At 42.5% G+C, this 11,114-nt stretch overlaps 1 protein-coding gene across 1 annotated transcript in view; it reads right to left on the bottom strand.

The window, feature by feature from the left end:
- mao (monoamine oxidase) overlaps window positions 1–8,164 on the bottom strand; it is a 32,663-nt gene extending 24,499 nt beyond the window's left edge. The window contains exon 1 of the mRNA XM_083681294.1: window positions 8,098–8,164. Coding sequence (XP_083537420.1) covers window positions 8,098–8,152 — 55 coding nt within the window. The 5' untranslated portion in view covers window positions 8,153–8,164. The remainder of the gene's footprint in view (window positions 1–8,097) is intronic.
- Window positions 8,165–11,114: the final 2,950 nt, after the last annotated feature.

Genomic DNA, 11,114 nt, shown 5'->3' with positions numbered 1-11,114 from the left:
TATTCAGAGAGGACAAGAATCAGCTTAGCAGCCTATCCTCAGTAGAGGGTGACATAACCAGTTTATCCTAGAACACAGAAACAAGCAGAGAACTAATAAACAGCGCAAAACCACACAGGGACTCAGGGGAGACAGGAGGCATTTGCTCAATATTCAATATCCAATATTCGAAGAACATTAAGAAAGGACACAAAACAAATCCAATATAGGAGTCAGGCATATTTGTTCAGCGATATGTTCTACTTACTGTAGGCAAAGTTCCCATGACAATGACCATGGGACATCAGCTAGGCAATGACCATGGGACATCAGCTAGGCAATGACCATGGGACATCAGTTAGGCAATCTTCTCAGTTTCAAATGACCCAGTCAGTCAGTGAGAGTCAGTGAGAGTCCAACTTGGTAACACCTGCCTGGTTTCTCTCTGAATAGCTTCAATGCCAAACTGTGCGATCTGACCTGACAGTGTATGAGTCCACTCAGACTCCAACACAAGCAAAGTAGAGTTGGTGCCTCTAAAGCTGCCCATGGCAATATGAATCCTCATACATTCAGCATGTATTTATCCTGGCCAGTCTTAGTGATAAAAACCTGTTTTCCAAGAGAGATCTCCAAAAACATATATGACAGTAGTACATAAAGTCTCCTCTGTCAGGTGTCAGACGAAGGCCAAGAGTCCAATCCCTCATAATAAACCATTCTTGGTGTTTCAACTCTAACCTATGTGACTAATGACTCTTACCAAAGTCTAATCAGACAAGGCACCTAATCACACTCACATTAATATCTCAGCACAATCGGTTTTAATAGCTCCCCCCTATCTCCCATCTCCCTCTCTCTCCCCCTGTCCCCTCCTCTCCCATCTCCCTCTCTCTCCTCCCTGTCGGCACGTCTCCCCTGTCTCCCTGTGCTAATGGCTAAATCGTTATCACGAACATTATCACTTCACATACTCACCAGCAGGCCTGCAGATAGGAGGTGACACACACCTTTAACTCTGAGACTTTCACTGCCTCAGGAATGATTCAGCTCAAATACTAATCTATCAGTCAGGACAGGCATAACCCTGCTAGCCAACCTCCTTCTATAAACACATGGATATAGGCAATCAATCAGTCCAAATGACACCCAATACAGAAACCTTTACTCCCTGGGTCGAGCTACTATCTCACTTACACACCTGTAATAAAGTACACATAATACACAACAGGTGGTAAGGAGGCAAAACAGTGTAAGCTAGATGAATAGATACCGACACACTGTATAAAATTGCAATAGACTTTTGAGGCTATCCCTCAATTCTTGGCTCACTAAAGCCCGTTACACACCATGGGGCCGACCCGAGCTGTGCTATCCCGTGCCAGACCTCATTCAGTAAAGCACGGTACAGAACAGCCTGCTATCGAGTCACATTGCTGAAGTAAAACATTATGCATTACCACCACTGTGTGGACAGGTGTGGTTGGACCCAAACAATCAAGAGGGAGACGCCATTATAACCTTGTCTCATATTTAATAACACAAGCGGGTTTAATCATTGGCATGGTTGCCCGCCTCTCAGCACGGGTACAAGCACGCTGGTACCAGATACGTTGTGGGGCCAGCTTAGCACCTTTTGTAACTCAAACTGTGCTGAAAAATGCAATGTGAAGTGAACTGTGGCAGCACAGTACAGCATTATAGTCTGAAAGGGGCTTAAGAATGGGGTATGGCATCTGTGTACTCTGATTCCAACAGGGAAAGTGTTGCCAAACACTGTCAGTATTCTCATCATGTACCCACTAGATTGGACATGCTGCTGTGCTGCTAACTGCTTTCACTATATGACATTTGGTCTCTTTTAACCTGCCTGGATTACAAAAGACGGTGAAAGGTGAAAAACGCTAATTTCAGAGCAAGCCTTGATGACAGTGTATGTCTGTATGTGTGTGTGTGTGTGTGTGTGTGTGTGTGTGTGTGTGTGTGTGTAAGACATGTCACAGGAGAGGAGAGATTATCTGAGCCTGCTCTGATACTTAATATGGAATGTTCTGTCTCAGCGAGGTAAACATATTAATAGGGACACACAAAAAAAAAATCCAATACCAGCAAAGTGAGAAGAGGCACTTGTGCCGTGACCCTAAAAGGCTGAACATCGACCTGTGAGGGGGAGACATTTACAAGAGCAATCACATTTCTCCTGTCTCAAGTTCTCAGGCTTGTGACAGTGATTACCTTTTCAGAAATCTAAAAGCATTTACAGAGGGGGTCTTTGAAATAGCATGTGGAACTATCATTTCTTCTCCAGGCAGAGAGAGAGAGAGAGAGAGATAGAGAGAGAGAGAGAGAGAGAGAGAGAGAGAGAGAGGGAAAAATTAGGCTATTCACATTGTATGAGATTGGTTGCGTAACACAGAGAAAGGGAGAGTTAAGCTGCCGGCTGATGATAAAGGAACTGTGCACTTAATGAATAACACTGGGGAGTAAGTATTTTACCATACTGTACTGTGCTTTGTCCTTGATATGATTCTAATGAATGCATTGTTGGTTCACCTGCAAGAGGGAGTTTAATCAAATCAATCAGTTAATCAATAACATCATCCCTATAAATCCTATAACTGGGCTGTGTTGTAACATTCATACAAACAATGTCTGTCTTCAATCCAAATCCTTCTTTCCTGTGTGTGTGTGTGTGTGTGTGTGTGTGTGTGTGTGTGTTTTGTGTGTGTGTGTGTGTGCCTATGTACAGTAGCCTACATTAATTACAGGTGTCATTACTCAGACAAACAGTTAAGTCCCTTAGTTACTATCAGGTCCTCCCTGGATGCATGAATCCTCTCAGTCAGTCAGTTAATTGTATAAACACCTTTATTGCCATTTTAGTGTTCCCATCCCTCCCTGCCTTTGTGTTGATCGTGAGAGAGCCCCAGCTGTGACTACTGATACATGTCTCACGGTCTTACTCTGTAGCTGGTCAATATGGAGCAGCGCACACACACACACACACACACACACACACACACACACACACACACACACACACACACACACACACACACACACACACACACACACACACACACACTAATTATATATCTAATGATACAGCTAAGCGTTTCTAGTTTGCTCAGCTGGGAAGACAGAGAACGTTCTATCAGGCTTCTGTGTGGTATATTGCGATTAGGGCACCAGAAAGGCAGCATAGATGAGGCGGAGTACACACACAGTAGGCCTAGGAGCTCTTACTCATCATAAATGAGGTGTGGTCCTCTGGGGTCCTCTGTGGCTCAGTTGGTAGAGCATGGCGCAAACAACGCTTAGGTTGTGGGTTTGATTCCCGCTGGGGCCATATATACTGAAAGATTTATGCACTCACTGCAATGTCGCTTTGGATATAAGTGTCAGCTAAATGGCATATATTATTATTATCATATTCAATTATTCATTAGAGAATATAGCAGCAGATGAGCTGTGGGTGAAAGGATTCTATAAACTCAATTATGTCCAAGGCCAAAAGCAAGAGGGACACAGCCTTCACATTAGAGCTGGCCCTACTGTAAGTAGGACAGCTCCGTTTTCAGACACTAAATGGTTCGTGTCAGACTATGTTTATATGTGTGTGTGTGTGTGTGTGTGTGTGTGTGTGTGTGTGTGTGTGTGTGTGCGTACGCGCGTGTCTGTGTGTGTGTGTGTGTATGTGTGTGTGTGTGCATGCTGGTGGGTTGTTTTCCCTGGCTCCCGTCCAGATCCCCAAATACCAACGCTCTGCAGCAGGAGCAAGACAGACCAGAAGGAAACACTGGGATCAAGACACAGACACACTCCGTTCATTAGCCGCCGTCATCTGTAAAAGCCTTTATCTAAACAGTCGCTAGATCGAATAATCCAGGCTCATGCCTACTTTATCCACTGTGTGAAAACAAAACTCTGGCCCTCACTCTCGCTCTGCTACAATAGCAGCAACACAAAGGTTATTTGGCAAACTAGATCTATTGGAAACTGCACAGTTGGAGTCTTAACCCAGAATTTCTATTGAGCGTGATGCAATTACATAGCCACTTAACTTTTACACACCTGGAAAGCAGGAATCCAGATGGATTTATATACCTCCGGTATTATGAGGCCCAATGAAACCTAGCCAGCTCCTGGGGGGATCACTGTGATTGGTGAACTAAGATTTGAGGAGAAAATTGCTCAAACATGTTCACATTTATGGTATACCACGGGGCCTATAGAACTGTGTCCCGAATCATAATTCATTAACTATGAGGATACAGGGACTTCATCATGCTCCAATATGATTGTGATAGCCACACACTCTCTCTCTCTCTCTCTCATATATAATATATGGCATTTAGCTGACGCTTATATCTAAAGCGACTTACATTGCAGTGAGTGCATACATTACAGTTTGCATAATTGCACTGCTACGTTTGCACTGTTTTATTATTATTATTGCTGCTATTTTATTTTATGCCTTAAATTTTGCTGTCTTGTACATTTGTTTAGTATATATTGTATATTCTTTTGTATTGTATATTTTACATTGGTTGGCATTCTGCGGACAGCAAAGCAAGAATTTCGTTGTACAGGGAAACATGTTTTCTACTGTGCATATGATAATAAACACTTTGAATCTTGAATCTTGAATCTTTTCAGTATATATGGTTCCAGCGGGAAATGAACCCAGAACCTAAGCGTTGTTAGCACCATGCTCTACCAACTAAGCCACAGAGGACTCTCTCTCTCTCTCTGTGTCTCTCTCTCTCTCTCTTCCCGTCTCTCTCTCCCTCCCTCTCTCTCAAGTCGTTGATTTGGTAACAGGCTGTCAGAAGAGTTTAGTGTTTTCTAGGAAAGTGCTGGCTCCCCTGAGGGTGAGAGGCCTAGTGGCTGGTTGCTGGCAGATGACAATTGCATTTGCAGGCAGGAGGATTCTTCTAAGTAACACTCGCAGCACAAGGATCTCCACAGAGAGAGAAACAGCATTTCTACCTCTCTCTCTCTCTCTCCCTCCCCCCCGCCCCCCCCCCCCTCCTTCTCTCTTTTGATTAGACAGTGATTGTAATATGTGGCCTTTATTGACACCTTTAAAGGGCAACAGGACAGACAAATAGAGTAATTAAAACCCTCTCCTAATGTGAGGAGGGAACAAGAGACAGAGAGAGACAGAGAGAAACAGAGAGAGACAGAGAGAAACAGAGAGAGACAGAGAGAAACAGAGAGAGACAGAGAGAGACAGAGAGAGACAGAGAGAGACAGAGAGAAACAAAAAGAGAGAAGCACAGAGAAAGAGGGTGTGAGACAGAGTGAGACTATTTTGAGGTAAACCTGCAGTGTTATAAAGTTGTTACTATATGTTAATCACAGAAGAGGGGTGTTCAAGATTTCTCAGGTGATGTCTGCTCTAATCTGCTCCATCTCTCTGCTCCATGCTCTAATCTGCTCCATCTCAATTCAAGCCCTGGACATAACCTATTACCAACACACCAATCCTGACTTCATTTGGTAACTTTCTCTAACATCACCTCATTCATAAATCACAGCAACTCATATTAAGCCTAAACAAAATACCTTTCTGAAACAACATGTACACACATGCCTTAATACTCATTATAGATTGGTGACCATAGAGCTCAAATGTGACAGATTGTTTTCCTCTGAACTGTGAACAGGAGCATGACCTATCCAATGATGAGTGGAGCCCTCCAGACTCTGTGGCCTACATTCTCCCCTGACAGAAAGGACGATTGTTAATCACACAAAGTCTGTCTACACTGGGCCAGTCTGGGGCTGTGGTTGGGGCTGGGGCTGGGGCTGGGGCTTGACCTTTGGCCATAGCTGTGGCTTGGGCTAGGGCTAGGGTTAGAGAGGGACAGGGGTGTGGAAGGCTTCAATCACTAACACACTAACAGGGGATAAACTAGCCCAGCCCTAAATCAACCCCTGGGTGAAGGTAATATGGCTCTACCTAGCTGTCTATCTGGTGGGCTAGGCCTCCCTAGCTGAGAGCTTTTAATTGCAAGAGGTGTGTGACCAAAGAAACAAACAATCTCAGTAGAATCATCATGGTAGAGCAGAGAGAAAATACCTTCCCACAGAGAGGGTAGATAATGTACATAGCTTCACTTGCACATGATTGTACATGCACTCTCTAGTTTGTTCTTGTCTGACAGCTTTCTCTGGGCTGCAGCTAATTGGCAGGTTGTGGTATTTAAGTCAATCAGGAGGCACAATTTCTATCATGATCATTTATTTACAGGCTTTTATCTAGAGTGTCCTGTAGTTACCTCCTACTTAGTCTCTCGTAGTCATGCCTCCAAATCACGTTGTTCTCGTACCTCTTACGGAGGTCTGGAGAATTTTAGATTAGCCGTGAACTAGACAGAGCGATGGGAGAATGTGCTCGTAATTTCATGGGATGTAATATTCCAAGAACCCTCCCCCTACATGTCCGTAGAATGGTTGCTTGTTGTAATGTGCATCGTCTTTTCCGACCGGTTAGACTATTTTGCAAAGAGTTGTTGCCTCTGCTAGCCTGCAACATTAAACAAATGGAAGAATACAACCTACTTGCTGGCAAAATAGTATTACAAACACCATGCTCCAACCTAATGATCCATCATAGACACAGTGCCTTGTTTCTTTACTGGATAAAGTGTCTATAAGTGCACTCCGCGGTTCAAAATGTAAGACCACGATTATTTAAATATTTCAATCAGGTGTGTTAGCATTGCGCAGGAAAAAAAGGCTGCACACACGGTGGCCTTCCAGTACTTGCATCCAGTACCTTCCATCTCTGCTGTATTAGTTAGTCTAAGCTGGACCGAAGGCTATAAAAACAGGACCGGGGGCCTTCAACAACCTTTAGGACCAACCCTTATCAAACAGGGTACACAGAGGAAGAGGGTGTGAGACAGTCTAATCACAGAGAGCTTCCTCTTATCAAAATCTGTAAATACTATATGTAACTTATCTGCAGCAGATGTGCTGCCAAGAATTGAACACCTCCCATTCCTCAGGAAAGAGAGCTATCTAACTAGTCATTACCTTATCATTACTGAGCTTCTAAAACTACCCCGAAACATCAGAGGGTAGAGCCCTAATGAGAACTAATGTCTTGAGTTTCGACAGAGAGGCAGATAATTATGATCATGAAATTAGAGACACATTAGAGGCATGAATTATTCAAACCATGAGTTATTCAAACCATAACTAGAGTCACCTGCTGTAGAGTGCTTTGGGCTACAAGCATGACAGAGTCAGATATGGGAACAGCTTGTGTGAGATATGACACTGTAGAAACTAACATGAAGTTCCAGAGACACAGTGACTTTTCACCGTTGTTTAACCATTCCAGGTTTACCATTTCTACTGCCTTGAGTATACTTTGGGAGAATTGTCCATCCATTAGGCAAGAGAGGTAAAAGGGTAAGAACAAAGCTTTGAGAAGTATGTGACTGTAATTAAGTCTGTAAGTAGGCTATAATAATAATAATAATAATAACAATAATAATAATAATAATAATAATAATAAGCAAGGCAAGAATAATATTGCAAAAACGTATTGATCGTAAAACGTGTATAAAACAACACAAAGCACACGTTATCATACGAACTGTAGAAAAACCAGCAAAATAAAAGGCTACTGTACCAGTGCAGTTGTTACTTAACAGACACTCCTACTATAAACCGACGAGGATGCAGAGGATGCAGCTTCACGGAAGGGACTGCGTGAAAAGCAAACACAGGAACAGAACTGCACAGTGCACAGCAAGTGAAAAACGAAACGTGAATTTATCCACTATATTCAGGTCCCTGAAAAGCCACCGTCGGCCACTACATGTTGTCTATTCGACAGCACCGCGCGTTCCTCCTTGTGTCGTGCGTGGGCAACAATGTTGCAAATGTGTCACTGCAACAGTTGGTACTAGTCGTTGGTACTTACATAAAGCACCAGCGAACCGACAACCCGGTGCCGAAGTGGTCGCGATTGGCGCAATATTACCATAGTGCATTGAAGGGTTTCTATCAATTTGCTACCTTGCATGTTAGGTCTAATCATTTATCATATTAAGTCCAGTAAGTTTTTTGGAAGGGGTTGTTAAAATGTGCACCAACCTGATATCCCTCCTCCGATCACTATAACGTCGTGTGTGTTGCTTGGTGCTGTCATGGTGTTGTTTTGCCGCTCTAGCTCTGCCCCAGCTGGCTGCCGTTCGCTCGCCTCGCTCGCTCGCTGCCAACGCAAAGCAGTCAGAGTATCGCATCTGTATTAAAAGCGTCAAGACAGGCCCACTTTCCCCGGCTCCGCCTACGGGTTGTACAGATTCTTCAATGATATGAGATTGAGACATGGACCATAAAAGTCCTTTGTCCTACAAAAACAGCCTAAATAAGCATATTAAGATAGGGAACTGAATAGAACGTGAGCCAGACAGAGCTAACCTTGTACTTATTGCACATTGTTGCAGTATAGATGTACAGGTTCCTTCTGCAGTTTAAAACAGTCACTACATCTGTACAATAAGATTACAATTGCAGTTCTTTTCAAAAGGTCTTGATTTGGTGTTGCAATATGCAATATGTGTGTGTTTTAAAGGGCAATCTGGGATTCAAACAAGAACAAAGCGGTCTTCCCACCACTTTTTTTAGTCAACAGCTGAGGGGTGGGGCTATGGATGCAAGGACTGACCATCCATGAGATCAACATTATATTTTTAACCATGTTTTGAAACTGTACAGTGTTTGTTTACAATTACATTTCTTACAAACATATATTTTGAGTTCTGATGTAACTATGACAATTGAATAATGCTCTTGATTTTTTTCTTTTTTTATGATGACTGATGTATAGATAATTCACTTACTTTAGACAAATGTACTGGTTGTAAGTCGCTTTGGATAAAAGTGTCTGCTAAATGTCAAAAATGTAAATGTAAATGTCATGAGGCATTTATAAGTTATATTCTTCAAGAATCAATAGCTACATACCATTAATTTAAAGGTACAAAAATGGATGTACCACTCCCAGATTGCCCCTTTAAGATAATTGTTCAGCCCCTCACTCATCAGATGCCACTGTCTTTGGGCCTACATGGATCATATCATATTAGAGCAATTTGTCTTAAAAGAAATCACAAGTGGTTGAATTGTTGGCTACATCTACACGTCACTGACTTCTGGTTATTGATTTGATTATTTGCACATAGCTGTGCACTGAACCACAGAAAGCTGCAGTTAGTTCAATCCTAAATCTTATTTCAAGTTGACCTGCAGGTTGAGTTAGAATATTTATTCAGTAGTTACTGTTGCCCCCTTGTGGATAGATTCAGTCTTGTCATTAAAGGGTCTTAAATATCCTCTTCATAACCATCAGATTGTCTATCCATTGTTAGGTATTAAAAAGGCCCCCTCCCCTAGCGATTGAAGATCACTGTTGTCCAGATGGTTTTCAGGGGTAACTTGTTTTAGACCATCTGGTATCGTGTGTACCCCAGACCCACCTCTTTATTAGCCCTGTTTCTGTTGGTCGTGTATCATTTGTATAGCCTTTGGTGTACAAACGTGTTGTAGTGAACATGTATCTAAGGTCTCAAGTGTTGTGTACAGTGTAGTATATCATCCATAATGGGCATATTGTGGTTAATCCTAATCCTGGTTTGAGCTCATTTAAAGGGGTAAGCTAGCAGAGCTCTGCGCTAGCACATCTAGGTCCTCTCTCTAGGGCAGGGGTGAAGAGGTGAGGGGCTGGGGGGGGGGGGGGGGGGGGTACTAGAAAGTATGCTAAAGCTCCACACTGGGACCTCCCTTTAAGGAAGTCGGGTGAGGAGGATATTGGGTGAGGGGGTGAGGCAGTTAGTGGGTTGATAAGGTAAGGGATGATGGGGTGAGAGCAGGGATGTGTGTGTGTGTGTGTTTGTATGTATGTATGTATGTATGTATGTATGTATGTATGTATGTATTTGTGTGTGTGTGTGTGTGTGTGTGTATGTGTGTGTTTGTGTGTGTGTGTGTGTGTGTGTGTATCTATGTATGTGTATGCATGTCTTTATGTGTGTATCTATGTATGTGTATGCATGTCTTTATGTGTCCGTGTTTCTGTATTCATATGTTTGTGAATGTGTGAGGTGTCTGTTTCAGCCAGAGGTGTCTGTTTCAGCCAAGGGGTCCAGACAAAGACAGCAGACAGATTGTTGGGCCCTGCTGTAATAATGTAATGTATTTGGAGTAGTTGGACTCACAATGGAACTAGTCTGGGTCTCCTACATGTGTATTATATTGGACATGTATCTTTACATATCTTTATAGTATATATATATGTATGTATATATATTGAATTTTACATTTTTTTCACCCAACATGTTTACCTAACATGCTGCTGGCAGCCTTGGAAGGATGTTAGCTCAACAAGTGTGTGTATTCCAGTCAACCAGCAGAGGGCGATAATGCTACACAATTAAACCTTGCGTTGCTGTTACTGTTGAAACATTTGAGTTGATACAGTATGAAGCCCTTTCCAAGGGGCTTCAAGGAACTTCCACCTCACTTCACACACATAGTGGTTATTTTGTGGAATTAGCAAATTCTCTGTCAATACAAATGTGGCTGATGGTGGAAGGATGGATGGATGGATGGATGGATGGACCCAGCCCTCAAACACACTTACATAAAGTGGGAAAGTACAGAATATTTTCTAACTTTGCCACTGACAGCAATACGTAATGAGAAATATAATAACTAATAATTGCTCCAGTTTAACCAATCTAATAACATGAAGACAGCAGGGCCATTTTCCTCTCCCGTTTAGCACTGCAGGGACGCATCTGTTCTCTTCCTAGTGATTCAAAGGATATTTCTGTGTAGCATGTGTAGTGCTGTGTGTGTGTGTGTGTGTGTGTGTGTGTGTGTGTGTGTGTGTGTGTGTGTGTGTGTGTGACTATCAGCACAGTATTTCATTATTTTGTTTATTTTCTTACCTGCCACATAGTAAGTAGGTCAGCAATCAAATAATAGAAATCATAAAATCTGCTAGTTATTATTGTGCATTGCTCACACAGTCCCTTTTCTCATTGTGTGCATTTGCCTGAAGACGTGCTATTCAAATACATTCAAATTAAAATGTATTATACATTTTC

Source organism: Argentina silus (assembly GCF_951799395.1).
Source record: "Argentina silus genome assembly, chromosome: 12".
NCBI classification, from domain to species: Eukaryota; Metazoa; Chordata; class Actinopteri; order Argentiniformes; family Argentinidae; genus Argentina; species Argentina silus.
The sequence above is the reverse complement of the archived record's forward strand: the minus strand, read 5'-3'. Positions and strand labels throughout refer to the sequence as shown.